General features: G+C 40.5%; 1 protein-coding gene across 1 annotated transcript in view; it reads right to left on the bottom strand.

The window, feature by feature from the left end:
• DLGAP1 (DLG associated protein 1) overlaps positions 1-26,829 on the bottom strand; it is a 142,897-nt gene that overhangs the window by 102,559 nt on the left and 13,509 nt on the right. Inside the window, exon 2 of the mRNA XM_021388150.1 lies at positions 24,886-25,100. Coding sequence (XP_021243825.1) covers positions 24,886-25,100 — 215 coding nt within the window. The remainder of the gene's footprint in view (positions 1-24,885; positions 25,101-26,829) is intronic.

Genomic DNA, 26,829 nt, shown 5'->3' with positions numbered 1-26,829 from the left:
TAAAACTTGGAGACAACTGGAAAAAGAGCATCTGCTGAAGAGCAATTCAGCATTATCTGCCCCCAAATTGGCATCTGCTTCCTTCGATATTATAAGAGATGCCATTAATCAGGCATCCTTGCTGCATGGACGAACCAGCGCATATCACAAAGCTGTGTGGGACGTGCAGAGCGTACACCACCAGGTGAGAAAAGGTAGAAACTGTGGGACTGTGTATTTGTCTTTCTGCCTGATTTTATAGAAGCTAGTATGGCTAAAGCAGCAATTTGAAAAAAACCAACAATCCAGAAGTCCACCAGTGTAGCATCACACAGCTCTCTAACGTGTCTATATCCAGCTGTGGCAGATTTTTGAGTAAGCATATGGTGTTCTGCCAGAGAGCTTCTGGTTGTTTCACAGAGGACAGCAGGAACTGGATCAACTTTTTTTTTTGTTTTTCCTCCCCCACCACAGCACTTGCTTCTACAAAGCGCAGTTGCTTTTAAAACACCCCATGCTGGGCTATTGCCAGCTTCAGAATCAGCCATGATAGCACTTTTTCGGGATTTTATAAGAAGGAAACCCATTTCTCTGTCAAAAGACACTGAAGATTGGGGTTGGGAATTGGTTCTTTTTTTTACTGAAGATAGGGGATGATTTTGTTCCATGATTTTGTGACCTTGTTCACTCCTTGGTAAGAGCTAAAATGTTATCAAAAAAGCTGATTGCTGCATAAAAAACTAGCAATGCACATCAAAACGAAGACCCTCCTTTAAATTCAAGATCCTTTCAGGTGCTGCATGAAGTCAAAAGAGCAGGCTGATGAATTGAAGGATCCTTTCACCTGCTACCAACATGCTGAATCATCCCCATGCTTTCTAGACATGGTCAAAGAATGGAGCATAGCATGGAAGTGACACAGTGTGCCATATGCAACTGACTTGGCAAGAGCAGATGGAAGATGATGCAGACAGACATTATACTGTTCTCTTTAATCAGAAATCTGGTCTATGCACTGGTGTTGATTCCCGTGTGGGGGTGCGTGCGGGGGTAACAGTTGCAAGTATTCTTCTCTTCCACCCTGGAGAGTGAGAAGAGATGCTGAAGTGTAGAAACAACTCAATCCAATGAACCAGCTCAACCCAGTGATGCCAGGGTAAGCTGTTACTGTACAACATGCAGTTTTTATTTACACTAGAAGAGAAATGCCATGCTTAGCATGGTAAGATATAACGTCTTTGAGAGCACTCACCTTGACAAGAGCAGTTTTCCTCTCAAAAGACCTACAGAGAAAAGCTGTGGGCGTTTCCCTATTACCAACCTCACCAAGTCTATGCTCAAACAGATTTTAGAGACTCTTTCTTCTGGAAAAGATCTCTGAACCTACATCAAACATATAACCAGGCTCTTCTGTGGGTTTCTGAGGGATCCTTCTCTTGCAGCACAGATGCTTCATCTGCATCAGGGCCCACTCTTCCAAATCCTCTCCAACAGCTCAGGCCCTCCTTCCATTAAACTTCTACAGCACTGCTTTGATGAATTCTCCTCTATTTTCTGTCACAAAAGTCTTCCTGCAGAAGGCATTGTCATCTCCTCTCAGCTCATCCCCATGATCCCACCTCACACCATGTTCCTGGTGGATTCAGTGCCACCCCTTCCCTCTAGTGAGATTTAAGTCATCCACAGTCTGGGAACTCTCTTTTGTAAGTCAAGTACTTTGTTCTGCCAGCCAAACCTGTGAACCCGTGTTCGAGGGCGAGCTCTCCAAGAAGTAGGGCAGGTGATGCCACCAGGTCTGCACAGGCTCAGCTTTTGGCATTGGACATAGACCACTTCACCCTAATATTTTAATTGCAGCTATTATCATAAGTGCATCAAATCATTCTGTCATTCCCCTCCTTTCAGGTGTCTGCTAACACAGGCTAAACGTCCTCTTGCACACCTGCAGATCTGCACTTCCTGACGCTTTTGGGGCAAACAGTAAACTTTGAATTTCCCAGGTAGTTCCTAGTTAAACACTGGCAGAGGTTCTCTGTCAAAAAAACCACCACAACTTCAGAGTATCTGGGACCAAGATATTTCCCATTTCAATCGTTGTGTTACTCTAGAAAAAAGCATGGTCTCCACAAGCCCTGACCTCAAAGCCTATTTTAATTTTCAGGTCTCTCTCATTCATACATTGAAAGTCTGATTAATTCTGCCAACGGGAAAACCCAAGAAATATAGCTCTGCCAAACCACAACAGGAAAGCTGTTGCTTTTCAGGAATGTCACCTGGGCTCCTGTAGACCTAGCTGCAGAACCAGCCCTCTGTTTAGCACCAATGCTGGTGCAGAAGCACCAGCTTGCTCCCAGGAGTGGGAGGACAGCATCCTGCTCAACTGAAAGAAATCTTCTGGGCAGACTTCCCAGAACTGAACATTTTCCTGCTCTGAACTGACTTATGATATCGATCAGTATTTACCTACAGATAATGTTTTCCAGGTGTGTCAGTGTTTGAGTGTCAATGTTTATTTTAGAATATTTTTCAGCGCACATTTTCAGGGGTCATTGTTCTCAGCTGCACATGGACCAGTAACTAGGTGATAGTCCCCTGTGCACTGGATAGCTCTAAGCCTGCAGGCATCTATTCCAATTCACCTTGCTCAGAAAGAAATTTCCAAACACCCAGGCTAGATCTGCATAAACATCTCCCACTGATATTAGGAACACATCTCAGTTTTGCAAGTCAGCATCGTTTCTCCAACACCTTTACGTGAATAAGCAGCCACCTGTGTTTTTCCAAAATTGCATATTACATAGACAGCTTTTCTCACTTCCTATTCAGTCTTCTGCCATTTCAAAAGTTTCAGATGCCTACTAAGAAAAATGCAGATTCAACACCAGCTGTACAGATGAGCTGCACAGAACAAAAGTATTGGAGAAACTCTGAAATGCAAGGGCATCTCAAAGCAATGAGGAGGGAAAAATACCAAATACAACTAAGCTGAAAGGCTGAGCTAACCCTCATATATCATTGAGTGACAGCACAACCTCCAAAACACTGTCGGAGGAAGGAAGATTCAATTCAGGGACAAGCACACTATGTAACTATCACCCCTGCTGCGTGGGCATGCGTTATTTCTTGATATCACCTGCAAACTGCTGAATTGCACTGTAATATGTACAGGTGGTGGCTGTGGGTTTTATCTTCTTTTTTTCTCTTAATGCCATTTACAAAGGTTATATGTGCACTCTCACTAAATGTCTGTTTAAGTATCCTCTACTTTAGCTAGTTTTTATTTGAAGAACACTAAGCAGTTTAAAGTGTCTGAAGAGAAGATTGCTTTTTCTTATTTTCCAGGCAAGTAATTTTGACTTACTATGTTCTGCTTCTCTGCAGACACCTGGGAGGTGTTGACTTGAAATGCCAAGTCAACTCGACATCTGGCTTGAACGCCAGCCACTCCTGACAGCAGAGGGGATTGCGAGGGGGGTGAGAAGACAGAACAGTGACCTCCTGCATAACTTCACTGCCAGTTTCTCAAGCTGCGTCTGAATGAGCACAGCTCGGAGCTCAGGTGTGACCTGGAGCTGTCTTTTCCTGTTAAAAAAGTCTGTCGGGGGAAACCATTCAGATGGGTGTTACCACTGCCTAAGATAAAACCCTGCCACTTCTCTTGTCATACTAAAGAAACTAGAAATACTTTTCTCTCTTTTTTTTTTTTTTTAAACCAGAAGTGATATCTAGAATGAAAGTAAATTAAAAAATAACGGTGTGAAGTAGGGCTTCTAACAAATCTTCTGCTGTCTGGGCTGCAGTATCTCCTGCTCTAGATTTTCCCTTTTACTCCAATCATCATAGCCACAGCAATACCCCAGGAGCAAGGAGTCTTTTCCTCCACATAACTTTACCAAAGCAATTCCTCAGCAAAGAGAAGCACCTACCACTTTCCCTTCAGCTGCTTTCACTTCAGAAGAAATCCCCTGAAAGAAACCCAGATAATTCAAGAAATCTAGCTGTCTATTTCATAATTCACTCTTTCCATTCCAAAGTCCTTGTAGTGGTTAAGGAAACACGTCTGTCTGCTGTACTGAGAAGCAACGTGAAGTGGTAACCGATTATTTCAGGTACATGTGAAATATATCACTATCTGGACAGTTTGGTTCATAAGTGCTTTTATAAATAGGATCAAACCTCTGCAAGCCTCCAGCTGGAAGTCTGCAGGTTATATACATTATGAAAACTTTTCTTATCAGGAGAATGTTCAAAAGATTTAAAATGCTGCTTAAGTTGTATTTATATATATATATATTAGTATTAAAAAAAAACTGACAAAACAGAGGCCTTATGTGTTATAAGCTATCCCTTGGCCAAGCTTTTTCTACAGTGTATCCCATATAAGCAGAATGAATTATATTTTGGGATATGAGAGAACAAAGGAAAGAAATACCTTGAGAAGCTTGCAAAATAATGCTAAATCCAACTGGGGATCGAAAGGGATTTTTTCCCCATAATTATTTAAAACAGTTATCTTTTAATTCAATGAAAAATAAATACCCTGAAACATTTATTTGGGTCTGAGATTAAGAAATAGAGAACCAGTTATGGTGCTGCTAATTGTGCCGTTAATGACAAGGGTAGTGGTTTAGATGGAGACAATAAGAATGAGAAAGTATTTCTGAAATGTGGATCCTCTTCAGGGTGGAGGATATTCAAAGGGCTTATGTACCTCATTTTGAAGGAGGAAAACCCTTAATACATGAAGAAGTCAGATGGCACCTTGACCTGTAACAATTTGCATTCTGAACTATTTCCAAATACATATTTAATTGTCAGAATTAAAACGTGTGCCTTACTTAATTGGAACACTGCTCTTTTCCAATGGAAAAAAAAAATTCTCTGAAGTCAGATGAAAAAGAAAAGCACCCAGATCTCTGTGTTTGCTTAGGAAAATGAATAAAACTTGTTCATCACAAAGGACTGATTAATGGTGTGCACTTACCTCATGTAAATCAGAATCCAGTCAGCCATTTGTGAAGGGAGATAAACACCTTTTCCTTTCCGGAATGCAATGATAGGTTACATGGTGAAACTGAAGATGGCCCTCTGTACTACTCAAATGAACACATGCAGATATCTATGTTTTTGTTTAAAACACCATAACAAAAAAACCCTAAAAACTAAAATTTCCAGAATAAGTAAACTCTACTTGGCACTTAAAACTATGGACAATAGACTACAATTCATGAGTTCAGATGCTGATAGAAGTTTGCTGTGACCTGGAGGGAAAGTCATATAAGCCTGAGAGTTTAGCAAACAGGTACGCTAATACTTCCCTACAGCACCTCTCAGGTGGGTTCATGATGTTGAATTGAAGTTAGCAAACGTGACTGAGGTTCTTTGATGGAAAAGAATAGCAGCATAGTGTTTTTATTGTATTACTGGAGGCAAAAGAGACAGAAGGACTGAAATAATAAAGTTCAGCTCCAGAGACAGATACTCCACGCAAAGCGAAGTAGCTGAACAATAAAGGGTAAAGAATGTTCAGTGTGATGGTCAAAAGGTACTTTAGAATAAATGAGTTTTTAAATTAGAACAATTTCTGACTGTATGGTGATTTACACCCATCTCAAGTCAATGGTTTTGCTGAGGAAATACAGAACTCTTTGAAAAGCTCTGCAGCCTACTGAAGCTACAGCTAAGTTAAATACAAAAAATGTCCATTCTAAGCAAAGAAAGAGCTTTGAGCCTCATGGTTCTTATGAAGGGAGGCTGCAATTTTGCTGTGAAGTTACTTAATAAAATCGAACTGTATGAGTAGGTGCTGTCTTCCTCAAATGAACTCTTCCTTGAATGTTTGTTTTATATGCAGCGACTATTTTTACCACTTGGATTTTTGTCATCTTGATTAGGAAAAAAAAACTATGTTTCGGTAATGTATACTAATCCCATTTCTTGTTAGAACAACAGGGAGAAGACCTGCCTGACAGTGTCTGAACACCACCACATCTCTGTGTGGCACTCACAGGTCCACCTCAGAAGCTCTGCTCAGTTCCAAGACTTTGGCTTCTCCTGTGATGTACCAATCTAACAACTGACACAATTTTGTCCCTTGGACTAAGTAGGCAGGGCATTCCAGCTCTGCAGCATCTTTCTGTTTTCCTGAACTATCCACAAGGGAATATCGGATTTTTCTTAATGACATGTAGATACTTGAGCTGCCCATGGGCATACAGATATACACAGGCGCACCCTGACTGATGGAGAAAGAACTCATACCCAGCTTACTATCTGAACAGTCCCCAGTACTGGACCATGACTGGAGAAATTAAGCTGCTTCAAATGCACTTGTTCAGTTTAACATGCATCAGAGATCAGCTGTGTTAAATTACTTGGATCTGGTGCAGTATACCATGTGGAACCGCAGAAGTGCAAAAGAAGTGGGGTCACCTTCTGTATGTAAGTGCTACTGGAAATCACGTGATGTACAGAAGGGATTGGAAAAGCTTGAGAACACTGTAGAAAGGTGGCCTTGAAAAATTGCAAGGCTGATCATGTCACACAGTCACAGGCATATACACAGAGGCACAAAGGATTACCAAGCGGGCGGGGCGTTGGAGGATGTTCACCTGAAAAACTAAAGTTCCCAGTGGCTAAGCTAATGGAATAATTCAATGAGATGTTAATAAAGAGCTCCAGTTATTCTCACTGGAGCCAGCCAGCCACTAGAGGGAGGAATAATGTAGTGCTGCCACAGATAGCAACTTATTATGCTTTTGCAATACGTTAATTTTTTTTCTTAAAGCTCCCCTCATGAGGCTTGAAAAATCTTTTGAGTTAAAGGAAAAACCCTCTAGTTTTCACAGTTGGTGAAGAAAGCACACAAAGTTCAAGGGCTCAAGAAACAGAGAGAATATTAAAAAAAAGATGCGACACATCTATTAGCACTTCGAATATATTCTGATTTTTACAGCCCAGATGAATTGTGGACCTGATTTCCAATTAATTAGGATTCATAGACTAATTTGCTTTCACAGCATTCATCACATCATTACAGAAGTGGCAGAATTTAAAGCTTTTTAATGTGTTTTTCATGAAGGAAAGCACTTTCCTTGGTGACTGAAAATGACAAGTCAGCACTGCAGCTGAAAAAGGAGTCATCCTTCTCTACTGCAACGGGCATCTTGCTAAAAAAGTTACTTTCAGATTTTTTAAGAGTGAAGCTATTTGAAAGCAGAAAACAAAGAAAAACCCAGAACAGTAATACACTTACAATATACAAGGGTTGTATTACCAATCTTGCTTGTTTCACTACAGATAACTAGGCTAAATATCCATTTATAGCAGTAAGGAAGCAATTCTGACATATGAAGGAAGGTTTTTGTGTGTATAGCTATTCACTGATGAAAACTATTCAGAAACAGGAAAATACTAAACAAAATTAAAAAGTTGTTTTTTGTCAAAGGCAAGCAAGGAATTAATTAGGTGATTGATACACATTCAGTTGATCAGATCCTGAGTTTTGCTGAAGGTCTGTCAAGGGGAAAATCTGAGCTGCATTTTTTCCCCTCAACTTAGACAAATTCTGCTTACATTAATGGGCTCAGTCTCCCTCCCCCCTTCTAAATACTAGCTTTAGCCTCAGCAGGAGAAGATTAATCTATAACTCCTCATAAAATACTATGGCAATCTCAAAGGTTCTCTGTTGTGAGCTCTGAGGTCTCACTAAAGTCTTGGGGCTGTAAGTGGGAAGCTGCTTCTATGTAAGATCAGTTGGGTTTTTCTGTCCCTGACTCTCAGGAGGTTGGGTTACCATCAGCACAGGGCCATTGGTGCTGCTGTCTCTTCTCTTCTTTAGAGGGGAGATTTAGATTGGATATAAGGAAGAAGGTTTTTTTTTTTTTTTTTTTTTTTTTTTTTTTTTTTTTTAAACACAGTAATGGAGGTGAAGCACCGGAACAGATTGCTTGGAGAGGTGGTGGATGCCCCATCCCTGGGAACACTCTGGGTCAGTCTGGACAGGGCACTGAGCAACCTGATGTAGCTGTAGGCATCCCTGTTCACTGGGGGGGTTGGATTAAATGGCCTTTAAGGGTCCCTTCCAACTCAGACAGTTCTATTCTATGATTCTCCAAAGAGGAGAAATGAGACCTTAACAGAGACAAGTATTCCTCACAGCCTTCCAAATGTCTTTCCATTACCAAATTCACAGGTTTTCCAGGAATAGGCTTGCACAGAGGATGCAGTGGGAACCCCCACTACCCAGACTGTAATTGTCAGCTTGTGAGCTCGCTTCTCTATGCAGCCTATTCCACGGCACCTCTGTCTCTGAGGCATATTAAAATATCTTTTCCTAGCTCTGAAGGCCTTCCCTATGGATGAAAAAAAAACATTTTAAGATTTCCTTCTGCTATGGTGTGAAGGGTAACAAATTCCTTTTATAGAGAAGTGAGTAGGAAGCAATGTGTTAGCATGCATGGGCAGGGCATAGAGGGATGGGGAGAGGTAGGATTAGCTGAAGGGAAGGCTGCCTAGCTGTCATCTACCCCCTGTGAAAGCATCTGAACCACCTCTGGGACATATGTTAGCAATGGGTGTGGGCTGGATGGCAGGAAAAGAGGGGGAGAGGTGTCAAGGAACGGGAAGGTTTTAGCTATGGATTTCAACAGACAGCAAAATGCAACATGAGTTATTGCTACTCCAAAGAACAGCATTCACAAGTTGTGGCGAGCACCAGGGGGGAAATACATGGAAGATGCAGCTTCTTTCTCATGCAGTGTGATGGGGCTCTGCCCAAGCACCTCGGTGAGTACAGGGCAATGCGCTTGCTCGGCTCTTCTCAGCCTACATGAACACTGCAAGCCACGCACTCACTCCAGGTGCACTGCTCATGCTCTTCTTTTACCCAAGCAGCCAAATCATACCTTAGAGTGTTCCAGAACTGTAATTAACCTTAGTGTATCATTTCAAGGCAGAAGAAGCTGTTATATTTGCCTGAATTGAAAAAAAATCCAAACAAACTTGGAATACTGGCAAGGTAATGTTTTTAACAAGCAGCTTGATTAATTCATGGCTAAGGTATCATCCAGTTATATTGGGTAGGAGGCCGACATTTAAAACTTCACTTGTACTTTCTCAGAGGAAAAAAATAACAGCCAGCACACCCTCCAGAGCTCAGATTTTACATGCTACACTTGAGACTTGTAAACAGCACACTGAAGATTCAGATCCCAGCTGCCGAGCATTCCCAAGAACCTTAAGAGAAACAGCCTCACAATCATTTTTCTGTGCCATATTCCTATTAAGTCCCATGCTTTAGAATAAAAAAACAGCAAGAATTAAGCTTAGTGTAGATTTGGAGTACTTTGCCTATCCTGCTTAGGAATGACATGCTCTCCAAAGCCCTGTCTCAGGCCTGTGCTGGGGTCAGTGGGCAGCCCACTGTGCAGGGCAGAGGACTGGCATCCATCTCAGTTCTGTTTTGTTTCACCCTACTCTTTAGAGATACTTCTTAGAAATAAAGATTCTTCATGTACATGTTATTTATCATTATTGTCTACTACATACATCATCTAAGAAGGTACATGACATAAAACAAAATCTGAAAACATACCCAAAAGACAAACAATCTCTGCAACATCAATACTACTGCCCTGTTTTTAAAAGAACAGCTTTTCAAGTGATTGATGCTTTGTATGAATTTGAAATTGATCATTTTGCTGTTCTTTCCTCTAATGGAATTAATTACCTTAAATAATTGACTACCCTTATGTGGATATCCTGGCTGCAAGAACAGTGACAGGAAATAAAGCCATAACATGTAATTTCAGTGGAAAACAGGGGCTAGTTAATCTTTTGCCAGAGGCAAAACACACAGGCAGATACCATAGTCCTCACAAAAGTATAATGAATCTGAAGCAAGGACAATTAGAGCTGATAGGAGAGCACTAGTTCATTGTTTTGCACCAGTGTCCATGTACAAGGGCTGCCTGGCCATTGTTTATGAGCAAGGGCAGGAGACCCAGTTGGCCAAAAAAATAACTCTAAAGAGAGCTCAGATCATGGCTGACTGAGTGGAACTAACCACGGTGTGTAGAGCCATGAAATAAAGGCAGGCAGAGCCATTTTTTCAGTGCAAACTGCATGCCTCTGGGAAAAAAAGCAGATATAAGAATGCAGGAGTGCTAGCAGCAGAGCAGCTCTGGTTGGGGCCTGGAAACTGTGGGACTAAAGACCCGTGGAAGACTGACAGCGGTGATTTTAGTAACAAGTGAAAATGGTTAATAATCAAATAACTAGTGAAGAAAGTCTTAGCAGGAGTGTGAGTTAGGACCAGGACTATAATAAATACATGCTACATCCTCATTTCCAAAGATGTGAAGTTCATTGAAAAAAGAAATAATCAGTATGAAGGTGGAAATAGAGAAATAGTTGATAGTCAGAAGGTTGTTCTGTTGTGTGAGGGGACAGTGAGTCTGGATATAGTATTCTTCCTGCACACCTTGGCTCATAATTGAGAGTGGACACTTACCTCAGTACTGAGGATCACAATTCAGAAATATTTAGGAATTACTTAAAAAAAAAAAAAAAAAAGCAGGAGAAAAGAAGGAAAAGGACAACAGAAATAACATCATAATGCTAACATTCATTCCAACTCTTGTCAGTCTAACATGAATATGGCATCATCCACTCATCAGTTCAACTCCTTTTGTTAATCACAAACAAACAGCAATTAATTTGTGCCCCAAATCAAATGATCTCAGAAAAGTAAAGTAAGAAGCAGAGAGTTACTGCTATGCCAGAAATTACATTCTACCCAACAGTCAATGACTGAACAACTGCAGTGGCACAGCTTGACTCAACAGAATTTCAAGTGAGTCTGAGCAACTAATATCTGCCTAAGCGCTGTTGCCTCACAGCTCTTAGAGCCATGTGACTGATATGAGGCCAAGAGATTCTGCAACAGTCAAATCCACAGCTAGACATTTAGATTGGGCCCCTTCATCTAGACAATGCCAATGTTTCTGAAATTTTTAACATCTCTGACTGCCGCTTAAAGAGGATGGGGGAATGACATGTTGGCTACATATCACCAGGATAAGGAAAATGACTTTTTCAAAGTCAAAAAGTGACATTGCCACCACTGAAATTCCAGCTTTTCTAAATACAATCGCTATCACCACTACAAAAATAAATACTGTGAGCTGAAGTCTTGACTGTTTTGACCTCATTGTTTGACACCATTTCATCTAAAGTAGTTTTAAACTTTGTGTTGCCTGTCTGTGGTTTCGAGACTTATGCCATGTTTAGAAACAATTTTTTTTCTCTTAATGTAATTAAAATAAAGTAGTATTTTTAAATTTTGAAAAGGAATGAGTATAAATTATAAACTAAGTGAAACCCTTGTATTATTTTGCATTCTATTACATTTTTAAGTTTTTGTCATGCAGACAGTAATAAACATTAACTATTAAAAGAGTTTTAATAAACTTCTGCCTTTTAATCTACTAATTTATGCCTATTTTGATGTGAAAAAGTCATAAGTAATAACTAAGAATATTCTTGGGACTGACCCATGGAGGAGTATCTTTCAAAGGGAGATTTTCAGTTTCAAGTGTAAAAGTAATGAAGGCTTAGCAACTGTCAGATGTAAAACAGGAGAGATTTATGGACTAGCCCTGAAAGCTCCTGAGCTTGCCTTCATCATGATACATCACTGTCATGGTGCAGAGCTGTGCAGGCACAACCCAAGCATGGCTGCCACCAAAATAGAAGGAAGGATGTGGGTGCTCTGGATGTTGCTGCAGGCATTCATGGGTGACAGAACAAGTTAGTACTTTCTGCAGTCCCTCACACTGCTGCAGGATGAGCTGCCGGCAGCAGAGGCACACACTGCTAGGGTAGCAGAGAGGAGCTGGAAATGGCCATGCAACTCAGCTGCAGATGCAATCACAGAAATCTATCACAGGAACTTGGTAGCTGCAGTGGTGTTTTCAAGAAAAATAATTTTTCACACCAGCAAACAGCAGTAGCAGTGATCATATGATGTTTCTGTATCTTTGTGGCAAGCAATGATTAAGAGAGCAAGCACAAGGTAAGAAAGCCTTTAAGTGCTTTCCCTAATTTCTCCCCTCCAGAAAACATCTGCAACTTAGTAAGGAGGAGGAGGGATTTAAACAGGTCAAATCTCATCAGGAGAGCTTGCATTCATGAGGGAGCAGAGTGGTATTTGATGGTGCCCTGCTTCAGCACCTGGGCTGCCAGGGGCCCATCAGCTGCCTCCAGCTTTCCACTACACTAACACTGCACGCAAACTAGCAGAGAACTACTGAAATGAGCTGAAAGTTACTCCATCTTGGCAGTAAAACAAACACAAGAAGACATAAGAAAAAAATGGCTGGGAATCGGCATGACTTAGATAGTAATAGTTTCTCCTATTTGTGAGGGCAGAAAAATTACTCACTTCCATGTCACTCTCTCTCACCTCAACATGATGCAAGCTGACAGAAGATAACAAAGAATTAGTCAGCAGAAGAAATACACTACTGTTTCTCTTGTAATTTCACATTAAAACTAAACCAAAAATACACTATTTTAACTTGTTCTATTTTTAATCTCAAGGGGCTCCGGCATTTCATGGTAGAAGAACAGAGCACTTTAGTTGATCAGAACAGAAAATTATCATGAATAATTGACTTCATTATTGTTGTCTGTTTACTTGTCTTGTTATGTTGGACGTTAAGGACTCCACACTGAATTCTGTGCAAGTGCACTTCTCTTTTTATGCCTGTGCGTTTTCTGCATGGCAAGTTTAATACATCAGCTGAGCTCCCCTTAGTAAACTAAACCAGATAGTACGTGATCACATACTGAGATCCAAGCATGCTATGGCTGGCAGCACGCAGAACATAATTTCAAAATGCTAACAACAAAATAACATTTAGAATGCATTAAAGAATCGTGCAGTGCTGCTGCGGGTGGGATATCTATGTTTACTATTCAACAGTAGGCCAGCAGGAATAATTTGAGATCCTGATGAGGGTTTTATTTTTATATTTAAAAAATAAGTTAAAGAAAGGAAGTAAAAACGGTGATACTGGGTATATTCAATGGCCTGAGAAAAACAGAATCATATAAGACTGGTCTGGAGAGGACCTCATGGTATCATTTGGTCCCTCCTCCTCCTGCCCTAAAGCAAGATTAGCAATATCTAAATTATTCCTGACAGACATTTTCTACCCTATTCTTCAAGACATCCAGTGAAGTGATTTCTCTTGGCAATCCACTCCAGTTCTTAACTATCATTACCATTACAAAATTTTTTCTAACATCTAGCTTGTTTATGTCTTTGCAGTCTAAGGCAGCATTCCTTCTCCTGTCCCCACTGGATATGATTAATTTTCTTTCTGAGACAGCTTTTTCAGTAGGTGGGCAGAAGTAGGGCAAAAAGTAAACAAAATCTATTTTGTACATGTATACATAGGGTACATAAAAAATACACTCTAAAAGAGATGGCTGAAAAGCACATCTTGGTTCACTGATTATAGTAGTGTTTCTTAAAGTAAGCCCTCAAGGCATCCATTACACCCATAAAGTATAACAAGATGGTGCCTTATGAAAGGGACAATGAGATGGACTTGAATCATTTGCTCAAAAACAAACAGAGTTTTACAGGAGTTAACTGAGAGAAGCTAAAAAATTCAAGTCTTTTTTTTAACTGCAACCATGTTTAGAGTAAAACAAATGTTGCGTGAAGCTGTTCTACTCACAAAGAAGCAAAATTGCTTCTGACAGGTTCTTGGCAATACTCAGCAAAGCATCTGTGGGCAGGCCAATAGATACATACAGAACAAAGAGTCGAACTCACCCCACTGGTGAAAAGGCTCTCTGGTCATACAGCACTCCTTCACAAGACACAGCCTAGACCCAAGAAATTATCTACCTTCTGTGGCCTTATATGAGCCCAGCGTGGCTCCACCCTGAGTCTACCCCTTCTGGCCACATGGGGAGTACAGGTGCAAACAGTGTGCCTGTGCTCCCTGGACCAGGCACACCGCTTCACCAGGTGCTCTATCACCAGCTGAAGCTGTGAACTAACAGTTCCCGTACAGAAGCTGAGCCAGATGAGCAGGTACAGAACAAAGATTTTTGTTTCTGCAAGTAAGGTGATCAACCGGAAAAGGCTGAGGTTATCAATGCCTTTTTTACATCTGTCATTAAAAGTCAGACCAATTATTTCTGGGGTACTCTACCCACTGACCTGCAAGTTGGGAGCAGGGAGCAGAATAAACCCCCCATGATTCAGATGGAAACACTTAGAGACCTACTACTCCATCTAGACTATCACAAGTCCATGGAGCCAGATGGAATCCACACAAGGGTGAGCTGGCGGATGTGATTGCCAATCCACTTTCCACCATCTATCAGTGTTCCTGGTCAACTAGAGAGGTCCCAGAATACTGGAGGCTTGCAAATGTGACTCTTATCTACAAGAACTGTCGGAGGACCCAGGGAACTACAGGCCTCTCAGCCTGACCTTGGTGCCAGGAAAGGGTATGTAGCAGATCATCTTTAGTGTGATCACATGGCACGTGTGGGACAACCAAGGGACCAGGCCCAGTCAGCATGGACTGATGAAAGGCAGTTCCTGCTTGACCAACCTCCTTTCCTTCTATGACAGGATGACCAGCCTGATGGATGAGGGAAAGGATGTTGATAGTTTAGTCTGGAGAAGAGGAGGCTCAGGGGAGACCTTATCGCACTCTACAACTTCCTGAAGGGAGATTGGGATGAGGAGGGTGTCGGCCTCTTCTCCCAGACAACAAATAGGACCCAAGGAAATGGCCACAAGTTGCGCCAGGGGAGATTTAGATTAGATATAAGGAAAAACTTTTTCTCTCAAAGAGTGGTCAGGCACTGGAATTGCCTGCCCAGGGAGGTGGTGGAGTCACCCTCCCTGCTGGTGTTCAAGAGGCATCTGGATGAGCTGCTACAAGATATGATTTAGTAGCTCAGTGGGTAGTAATGGTGATAGGAGGACGGTTGGACTAGATGATATTGTAGGTCCTTTCCAACCTTGTGATTCTATGATTCTATTCTACCTAGATTTTAGACTTCGACACTGTCTCCCACAGCATTCTTCTAGAGAAGCTGGCAGCCCATGGCTTGGACAGGTATACTCTTTGCTGGGCAAAGAACTGGATGGATGGCCAGGCCCACAGAGTGGTGGCAAAGTTAAATCCAGCTGGCAACCAGTCACGAATGGTGTTCCCCAGGGGTTGGTATTGGGCCCCATCTTGTTCAATATCTTTATTGATGACCTGGACAAGGGGATTGAGTGCACCCTCCGTAAGTTTACAGATGATAACAAGTTGAAAGGAAGTGTGAATCTGCCTGAGAGTAGGAAGGGCCTACAGAGGGGTCTGGACAGGCTGGATAGCTGGGCTGAGACCAATGGGATGAGGTTCAACAAGACCAAGTGCCAGGTCCTGCACTTTGGCTACAGCAACCCCAGGCAGTGCTACAGGCTTGGGGCTGAGTGGCTGGAAAACTGTGTGGAAAAAGTGGTCCTGGGGGTGTTGATCAGTGCTCAGCTGAACACAAGCCAGCAGTGTGCCCAGGTGGCCAAGACGGCCAATGGCATCCTGGCTTTGTCAGAAATAGTGTAGCCAGCAGGAGCAGGGAAGTGATGGTCCCTCTCTACAGGAGTCTGTGAGGAAGAGGTACTTTCTGGTGAATAGCAACAACCATACAAGCTTTATGGTGAATCTAAACAGGGGACTAACACTTAGCTTAGAAAAACAGGCTGCAAAAATTCAATAGGAATCTGGATTTGAGGAAGAGTTTGAGACTTTTCCTCTCATTTCAGCTCCTCTTCAGGCAGATGGGAATATTACATGATAATCCCAGAAGAAGCTCTTCACTAGAACTAAGTGAATAGCATAAATATGGTTATCCAAATATTTACAGGTATTTAATGTATTCATTATTTAAATTTATTGAATATCATTTTCCTTGTTTATCGTATAGCTTAATCACAAAGCTTTTGTTCCAAATGAAAAATATTATATACATAGGTTGCTCCAAAAATAATGCCTCCTGTTTATTTCCCTGGAAAGTACAACAGATACAAAGAGCACAATAATTCTATTTGATAAAGCAAATTCTGAGCTAAAAAACATGATTTTCCTACATAATCACCACCATTAGCTATGCATTTTCACCAGTGATTACCAAGAGCCTACATACCACAGTTGTAGATATCTGCATCAGCAGAGGTGACCCGCTGTTGCCATTACCACTGCTGAAAATGCACCACCCACTGCCTCACTGTGCTCACATCCACTGGTTGGTCTCCATAAATGTTCAGCAAGTATTGATGAATGTCACTGGGTGCCATTTTTTCCCACACAGAGGAATTCACTTACACGCCTTCGCTGTAACTTTCACTTCCTCAAACTTCAGTGAGTAAAGGTAATAGTAAAGGTGAGGCAACAGAAGTAGCATAGGTCATAAATTACTACAAAATTCTCACTTTTCATTTTAAAGGAACAAGAAGAAAACAGCAATATTTATACAAATGTGACAGTAAGGAATTAACACGGCATAAAAGCAAATGGAAGTAGGTCTGGACTGGTACAAAGGCAGGTTTTTTGATGGGATAAGCAATGTCTACCAGCAGTTAGGCTGCAATAGCTTAGTGATGACAGTGCATTTCAATTTAATTGTGAGACAAACTAGTGAGGATCATCACAAAAGTGGAGAGGAAGAGGAGTACTGATCCACGTACATACCACGCAATGATCCATAGGAATGACCTGTCGTCATGGGATTTTTCAGTGAGGCTAGTGGGTTAATTTATTTTCTGTAAAGGAACTCATCCCTGTGTGTGAGGGGACACAAAGCTCAGAAGGGATGCTGCTCTGGGGCACAAGCATTTTCACATACCCATCAGTGATATTAAGTGTTAACCAACTGAACAATCTGCTCTATATATCCATCAATTGAAAGTAATTGCTGTTGTCTTCCTATTGCTAAAAGTCCAATATTTTCCTAAGTTCCTTCAATAAAAGTGCAGTTTCCATCATTATCCTCTGCTTCCTAAATATGCACAAAACAGACATCAAATGCCATAAGAAGATCACTGGATCCAGAGGTATGCTCACATACTACTTTTAAATAAATGCATTTTTAAAATTATCTTGCCTTCAAATTTTCTTCTGACTTACAAATTATTCACTGACCTTAATCATACCTGATGCATGAGCCTGAAAAGCGAGAAAGCTGTCCAACAGCTTTTCCCTAGCTTCTGGAGAGATAAAAGACTACATATAAAAAGCCAAGTAGTATCTCATGCATTAGTGACTGTGGGCTGCGGAAGTTGCTACCTAGAGCAACAGTAATTCCAGAATACTACTACTTCAGCTAAGCATCCAGAGCTCGTGTAGTTCCTCCAGTCTCTTTCATGGGAAATCCCAAAAATTCCTGCTTCAAGCAAGTAAATATAAAAAACACCTGAAGGAAAACAATTCTTTTTCCTAGCTAAAGGCCTGATGAAAATGAAAGAGATTGCAACATGAAACAGTGAAACACACTTTACTGGAAACATGTTGTAAAACACTAATAAAAACATTCATCAGATTTATTGTACTCATTAGGAAACTCATTGTTCCCTAATTGGACGTTATTCAACAGGAAAGAAAATTAACAAGCTTCCCTGTATGTATCTAAAAAATCAATCATAAGGAAGATGGGGATATTGCATCCCCCCACATTTTCCCTCTCCCCTCTTCTCTGTGATCTGGGCCACTGAAGTTAATGAGATATTTTCATTATTTTAGCAGAATGAGGACAGCACCTCTGTTTAAAGAAAAAAGTATGCTTTTGTTTATATGACACATTTTTTTTCTAGGTGTATTTTTAAGCATGTTATAATAATGTAAAAACACCTTAAAGAAAACATGACTTAATTCTGAAGACCAGTATGTTTTTCATACCTAAGGATGTATGTGATACTGTATGTTGTAGTGTAGTGTATGGACATCAGACTCACCTTCAATTTGTTTGAATGCCAGAATAATCAAGCCAATGTATCAGGCTGCAATTATCCTTATGTCCTGTTTCATTACCCTCAGTACAGACACTTCCCAAGGGCAGCATTTTAGGAAAGTTGAGAAAGTGGGAGAATCATTTCCAGAATTTATGTTATTCCATAGTTTCCTGAGAGCTGTGTATTTCAGCTTATGAAGCCATGAAAACATCTACATTTGTTGCATCACAAGGAAAATCAAAGCTAGAATGATCTCTAGCTTTGAGCTGAACATTTAACAACATCCTTGCCATGAGTCATTCCACTTGCAGGGTCCTTAGTGTAAAAAGCTTTTTGACCTTCTCATCCATTCATTCAGATTAGTCCTAGCATCGTGTTTGAATACAGACATTACGCAATTCCACCTTTATTTCACCCAGTGCCAATGATGCACTCTACCTTCGCATCAGTCTAAATGAATGTGCCCATGTGTGCATATCACTTCCCTCCTAACCTCCATAAATTACCACTGAGGCAAAATTATCCATGAGCTTTGAGAATATAATTTATTTTATATTTGTGTATATATATATACACACACACACACACGAGGGCTGCTCTGAAACTAATGCCTCTTATGTTATTATATTGGCCCACTATGTCAGAGCAGATGTTGGTAGTATGGCAGTAGAGGTTGAACCTTCCTGCCAATATTCTATTACATTTTATCACCATGTGATAGATGGTAGCAGAGGGGCAGTCTGACAATGAAGAGTGTATGAAGCAAACATGTGGAATTGAATTCCTCTATGCAGAAAAAATTGCACCCACTGACACTAATTAACACTTGCTGAATGTTTATGGAGACCAACCAGTTGGTGTGCGCACAGTGAAGCAGTGGGTGGTGTGTTTCAGCAGTGGCGACAGCGGTGTGAGAGACAAGCCATATGTGTCACACCACAAGGTGATGAGTGTCTCAATCAGCTCATCTGCATGAATCAGGAGATTGAGATGAGAGAACTGTTCAGAGCTGAATATCAGCTTCAATGCGTTGGTTGGTCAATGATGGTGACAATATTGGTATATCAGAAAGTTTGCACCAAGTGGGTCCCACTGTGCTCACATAAGAACAGAAAGAGCACTGTATGCAAGTTTGTCAGGACCTATTGAACCAATACAAGGCTAAGGGTGAAGTTCCTTTGATTGCATCACTACTGGTAATGACATGTGGTGTCACTGCTATGAGCCAGAGTCAAAACAGCAGTTCATAGAGCGGTGACATGTCAATTCTCCATCAAACAAAAAGTTTGAGATGCAGCCCTCAGCAGTTAAAGTGATGTACATTGTCTTTGGAATAGGAAAGGAGTGATCATTCTGGATTTCCTACAACCTAGACAAAGTATAAACTCTGAGTGCTATGCCATGATATTAACTAAGCTGAAGGCTCAAAATTCCAGAATCAGGCCAGAGAAGAAGACAACCTTTCCCTTGCAACAGGATAATAATAGAATACTTCTATTACTACTATCGGGCTGTCCTGCACATGTCGTCTTATCACACTCAGGATGACCTGCTCCATAATCTTCCCTGGTACTGAGGTCAAGCTGACAGGCCTGTAGTTCCCCAGATCCTCCTCATGACTCTTCTTACAGATGGGCATCGTAGTAGCAAGTCTCCAGTCATCTGGAACCACTCTAGTTGATCGGGACCGCTGGTAGATCGTAGAAAGTGTCTTGGCACTCACATCTACCACCTCCCTCCCTCATCACCCTCATGTGAATCCCGTGTGGCCCCATGGACTTGTGACAGTCTAGATGGAGTAACAGGTCTCTGTTTCCATCTGAATCGGGGGGATTTATTCTACTCCCCACCCCAGACTTGCTGGTCAGTGGGTAGAATACCCCAGGGATAACTGGTCTGACTATTAAAGATAGGTGTAAAGAAGTCATTAAGATCCTCAGCCTTTTCCTTGTCCTCAGGGATCATGTTCCCCACTGAATCCAGTAGAGGATGGAGATTCTCCTTGGCCCTCCTCTTACTGTTAATATATTTGTAAAAACTTTTTTTTGTCCTTTACCACTGTGGCCAGGGCCAGGTTGAGATCATACTGGGCTTCTGCCTTCCTGATTTTCTCTCTGCGTATGCTAGCAACTTCCTTGCTCTCTCCCCAAGTTGCCTCTCCCTTCTTCCACAGGAGGTGAACCCTCAAACTCTCTTTTTCTCCCGGAGTCTTAGCAAAAATTCTCTGTACAGCTGCACTGGTCTTCTTCCTTATCAGCTTGTCTTAAGGCACACAGGGGAGGCCTGCTCCTACACCTTTAAGACTTCCTTCTTGAGGAGTAGCTAGCCATCCTGGACTCCTTTACCCCTCAGGACTGAATCCCAAGGGACCCTCCCTACCAGTGTCCTGAACAATTCGAAGTCCACCCTCTGGAAGTCCAAGGTAGCAGTTTTGTTGACCCCTCTCCTGACTTCACCAAGGTTTGAAAACTACCATTTTGTGGTCACAACCCAAGACAGCTCCTGACCACCACGTCTCCTACCAGTACCTCTCTATTTGTGAACAGCAGGTCTCACATACTCTCTACGGTATCAGTGGTATAGCTTTGTGCCCATAAAACAGTGTTTATAGTATTAAGAATGTTTCTACAACTCACAACTGTCTGGAAAAACATGATACTTCTGTTAATATACTTTGAATGTAAAGATTGGCTAAGATAAATTCATTTCTGTTCTTTTCTCTCTCCTTTTTGTGTGAATGCTATATATCCATCTTCAAGTATCAAGATCACTGAAACAGTGAGTGCACTGGTGATCAGTAAGTACAGCTTCTCTTGGAAAAAAGTTTGCATGACCAAATAAGAGTTTGAAGCAAGAATTCTGCACTTACATATTACCCCAGATCTATGTAAAATGTCCACAAATACATTACCATTAAGTAATGTAATATTGTAGATTTTATATATTCCTTTAAACAAAGTATAGAAGACACAAATGACTGAAGTCCTCACAGTAACAACAGCACTGAGATGGGAAGCAGGATCTGAACGGTGAGTGTACATGCAGTGCAGAAGAAAGGGGTAGAATGAAGCAAGAAAACTATGGTAACAGGATACATCTCTTAGACCTTTTATCTTCAGAGTTTTCCAGTTCTTTCCATGTATCTCATCTTTTAAGGTAGGAAAGTGCTGCCATCCATCTTTGCTTTGGGCTGACTCACCAGCTACTACTAGGTCCATACACTTTTGGGTGATTCTAGGAGATGACTGCAGGTCTTTGTCTTACGCAGCTACAAATCTTTATAGAGTTTACTGGAACTTCCTATCTTCAGTCTCTAGTAAACTTGACTAAAGTTAGCAAATAGATGCAAAAGGCACTGGAAAGTGGAAGTGAGACGCTGGCACGTGGAAAGGTAATGTAATTGCATACATTTTTTTCCCCCACTGAAAACTGGGCTAAACATGACCAAAGTACATATAAATAGTGAAGCAGTAAGTCCTGAATGAAGCTCAGCTGTAATAGAAAAGTCAGTTATCTGCTGACTGAATCTTGAGAAGTTAGCAAGCTGTTCCACTTTCTATCTGCTTACAAGTGCAAGATAAATTTCTGCTGTCTTTCAGGAATGGGCAAGAAAATGTCACTTTTTTTTTTTTCCTTCCAACTGGATCAGTTTATCTGGACTGTGAAAGATTAAACTCCAGGAGGATACTGCCAGCAAAGAGAGAAAAGACTGCTTGCTTCCTGGTAGGATAATGAGAGTGCAGCAGCGGAGGTGTGCATTTCAAGATCATAGCAAGCTGTGCTTTATTCAGAATGGTAGCACAGCATTTGATTTATGCTGTAACCACATGGAAACCATGGCATGGGAGGAATATTGTAGGAGGGAGATTGTAAAGTGTAGGAAGAAAAAACCTCAGTGAAAAACAAGAAAATAAATTTGTATTATGTAAAGGGGATATGACCTGGTTGTTCTGTTCAAAAGTTATTCCTTATATAAAAAGAAACATTGGTAACAATGAAAATCCTTTCTTAGAAGAGTAGGCACATGAGCAATGGTAGGTAGGTAGGTGGGAGGAACGGCGTGGGTTGTGAGACCAATATTAGACTCAGAGAGTAGTCCCGCAAGATGAAAAATCCTTTCAAAAACAACACTGAAAGCAAAAGAGGACATGTTCTTCAGTCATTTTCCTGCCAAATATGAAAGTGCAGCTTACTACCTGTTGTACAGGGGACTGCAATACAAATAATAGAGTAGCAGAAAGAAGTGCGGATGGATTATCACAATTATCACTGTAGAAACCACAAGGCACCTTGTTCTTTACTGACAGAGGAAACGCAGTGAAAAAAAATGAATACCACTCAACTTTAACTTGTTAATAATGTCTTGCAGGTCAGATAGAAAGTCCACTAGTGTCAATAGAAGTGTCTGTTTAAGTGTCTGCTGAACAGAGTAACTTTCAGCTCCTTTCCATTAAGCTCTATTTCAGGTGTTAATTGAACTCAAGTCAACAGTAAGTCAAATAAGTAACTCGTTATTGCACATTACACAATTGCTTGATGGCCTAAATTCAGCGAGTTAGGGACCCTAATTTAGTCTCTGGCAGACAAGATAGCACAACTCTATCTCAACTCTCAGAGTAATCAGCGTACCCCTGGTATGAACAAGAAATCCTCTCTAGGTCAAGGTCAAGTAATGCAACTAGGAAAGTGTGAAGAAGTCTGCAAAAAAAAAACAACAAAACAAGAGCAAAACAAAAACAAATCAAAACCTAGCTTAACAGAAGGCTTCAGTTCCCAAAGAGAGTTCTTGGCTACTTCTCACATAAAGAAAAAACAAAACAACAACAACATCCAACAAATTTATCCTGTTCAGCAAGAAGGAATAAAAGCAATGCATAATTACGTATTATACAATTTGTCTCTAAAAGTGAAAAGATTTCCCAAGAAACATTTCTATAAATTATCATCCCAGATTAAAAGAAATAATTATACCTCATGCCAATTTATGTTGAAAAGTCATTGAAACAGAAAAGTTATTTCCTTTTTTGTCCTCTTTTTTTTTTGTTTGTTTTACTACCACTTTCCATTTTCCCCTTATCTCCACTATTCTGAGATTTATGTTGTAGTTCTTCTAAACTTACATGATTTTTACAAAGTGCAGCTTAAAATAAAGCACATTCCTAAAAGCTTTCCTGAATAGGCATGGATTAAAGGACGCTGAAGCACTTTGCAGAATTACAATGACTTCAAAGCTAAATTCAAACCTCCTGCTGGCTGGCTGGCTGGCCCCTCTGATCATATCCTTTGTGGGTGAACATTGACATGCAAGCTTTTTTTTTTTTTTTTTTTAATAATTCCATATTCTTTTGCAAATCTCTTGTCCAAGTAGGGCAGAAATGACCAGGAGCAAATCACTGTTATTGATTGTACTTCACATATATAATATAGAACTATGGAACATATTTTTCTGAGGTCTCAGGATGGATAAGCTTAATTCCTCATGGCATGTCTGTGTATAAAGCAAGGCTTCGTGGAGTTTGTGTTGATACCTAATGTTTACGTTCACCTTTCTAGGTGACTCTGTGCTGGCTGCTGGAACTAATCACAGAGGGCTAGTTTTGGCTCAGGAAAGGATAAGGTAAAGTCTGCTGGATGATGAGAGGAATTGCTGAACCCCTTGAGCAATCTCTGGCAAGTTCATGAAAATCCCTGCAGAAAATTAGACTACTTTCTCCTCTCAACACTAATGAAAAATACTGAGCAGACACAATTGCCATCTTCCTCGGAGATAAGCAGGCTGCTACAGGCAGCTGGAATAAGTTTGGTGTGGTCTTCTGGTCTGTTCATCACTGATGTCAAGAGCCTGATGTTCTTAACAAGGATCAAATGCTTTCCTCTACAATCTTTTTCTCAGATAAGATCTCAGGGAAAATATGGGGTAGAGGAAGACAAGGAAGGAGAGGAAATTAATGAGGGAAATGCAGAAAGAGTCTTTTGTCTCTAATCATGGATACTAGAAGAGATACAGCACTTTTTATTTCCATTTTAAAGATACAGCCTTAGGCATGTTGTACTAAAATAAGGTTATTTTTGGTTTGGTGAACTATGATTCACTGCAAGTTTTTGCAGATGACAGACAGAAACAATTGCTGCTTTAAATCCACACTTTTTAAAAATGGATGTAATTTATTTTTTGCTTTAGGGGAGCTCTCCATTTTAGAATCATTTAAAAGAAAACACTAATACTAAAACTGTCGATTCGTGCAATTTTCATGAGAATTTGGATTCTTTTGAAAGGATTCAATGAAATAAAATACAACATGACGTAAAACCCATAAATTCCTCTTTGATGTTGACTAAAGCTTTTATAAGCAATATAAGACATTTCAGTGTTGTTTATATTTTTCCACCAAATAAACATTGCAATTCTGAATGGACTGAAGAGTGGAAAGCATGGATTTGTCTATTTTCAGAAAGCCACTGTTCTTTTTAATTAACTGCCAGATATCCTCTGATGAGTTTCAAAGACTAGCTTTGAGCTAATTTCACATGCGCCATTCATGTTGAGTGTATATAAGCACACAATTATGTAAAACTTCTGCAGGTGTAAGCTGTAATTCAGCAAAGTATTCAAAGAGCAGACCTATTGTACACACTTGAGCATCTTCAGTTAGCACCAACAGGCTGATATACTTTGCAAATTCAAACTGCAGGCAGTTGGGCCCCTTTTCAAAATAACATTGAAATACATGGCCAAGTCTGCCCTCAAACCAAATCACACTTGTTAAAATGTTTTCCTTAACTGGTGCTCACAAGTGAATAACAGAATCAAAGATGAACAGACAATGTATGTCTTAATGAAGAGCTTTAAATAATGTAGAAAAAGATTGACTTACTTGAGGGTGGTGAGCTCTGTAAGGGATGGCTGGGTGGCCTTGAGATAGCTCTCTCTCCGTGCAGCAATCTTTGGAGATGGCTTTGGACTTGTGTCTGAGTCTCCACTGTCATCATCCCCCATGGCTTTGATGTAGCTGCCACTACGCATCCGCCGGCAGGGAATCTCATCATCTTTGCCTCGTGGAGTATATCCAGACCATTCATCTTGAGGAACCTGCAGTTATAAACCCAATGCTCTTATTAGTAAACTTCTTGATGCAATTTCACAGCAAGATTTGATCATGCTAAGATACCACAGAACCATTACAAAAATTCACATGTGCAGTGGCCCATCTTCAGTCCCGTTTAAGTGAGGATTGCTGTTTGCAGTGGAGGATCCCTATTTTTCTTTGGCAATTACCATTTCCATTCAAAGGATTTACAAACTAGGTCAGGGTATTCTTGACAAGGCAAAAAAGATGAAATATGAATTAAAATTGCAGTCTTTTCAGATGTGAATCCAAACACACCAGACTGATTTTTGGTTCAAGACACACTTCAAATCACTATGTCTCACGAATAACAAAATTAGGTTTACAACTGTGAAGTTATAATACTATTGCTTCTATAGCATAATTAGATTAACTATACCCTCATCAGCGTGTACAGATCCTCCTTTTGAATTACGTTAGTCTGAATATCTGAGTCGTACAACTCTCTATTCTTTTTCTTTACTTATGTTCGTTATTCCTTTTGATCTGAAGTAAGCCTTGCCCATTCTTTGCAATGGAAATCTGAAACACTGGGAACACGTGTTCACGGAGTTTAGGGACACAGCAGGAGACAACCCAAGAGCTCAGTTCTCTTGCCCACCTATCCTCTCCCTTCCATTGCTTTTGGGTCTTCTGACCATCATAAACCAACACCTTTCCCTTTTCAGCAACAGCAGAAAGAACATACTGTAGAGCAAGGCTCCTTAAAATTTGTCCTGAAGTTATTTTACAGAACTTTTTTAATAGTAAAGGTGAAACTGAAAAAGCACTTCTTAGGTAAATATATTTTATGTTTGATTTAAATAAAACTGGTTGTGATATTACATTTGTTTGCCTCTTTTCTGACTTTCCGTATTAAACAGTCTCAAATCTGGGTTTTTAAAATTTGTCCTACAGTTTATAAATACTACCACTTACCAATATAATAACTAAATGTTTCTTTTCTATGAGCAACAACATTTAACTTCTAGTGAATATCTCATGTATCCACTGATTCATAAACTTCAGCCATAGCATTTACACACTAGTGTGTTTATAACTGAAATACTGAACTGTTTGCTAACAACTTGGTTGTTGATACCCCCTAAAAACATAAGTCCAGAGGCTGTAAGTCCTTTCAAATTTTACTGGCAATGTAGGTCATATTTTTATGGCATCAAGTTCAAACTATTTTCATAGAAACTGTAATCCAAAAAAAAAAGCAAACCCACCCAACACTGTGTAAACAAAGAAAAAAAATGGATGGCTCTAAGTATTCATGGGCTTATTAATGATTATAATTAACCAAATAAGCTGCACCATTACTTTGTTTCCTTCTGATTACAAACTCAAGACCTCACCAGTGTTCTTCCTTCGTTGGCTGTTTCTGCTACTGACATGATGTTTTACAGCCTTCCTTGAACCTCCAGACTTCTTCCCTCCTGCGCTCTGCCCAAGCTCTCTTTTCTTTTTCCCCAAATCTCTCTTAGTCAAGTCTGGCCCTGCTAAACTAACTTGGATCTCTAACTTTTTCCTCTGAGGACTCAAGATTTAATCCTGGAAGTGTGATCTAGTTTATATCTTTATCAACATGTTTTCTTGTGATTCAGTGTTCTGTTTCAGGACTCAGGCTTCTTAGCTACTCCTAGTTTTATTTAACCAATTCTTCCCTTGTATTTTTTAAACCAAAATACCTCTACTCCCCCCCCCCCC

The sequence above is a fragment of the Numida meleagris genome, chromosome 2 (genome assembly GCF_002078875.1).
Source record: "Numida meleagris isolate 19003 breed g44 Domestic line chromosome 2, NumMel1.0, whole genome shotgun sequence".
NCBI lineage: Eukaryota > Metazoa > Chordata > Aves > Galliformes > Numididae > Numida > Numida meleagris.
This window is presented reverse-complemented; position numbering and strand designations above follow the sequence as displayed.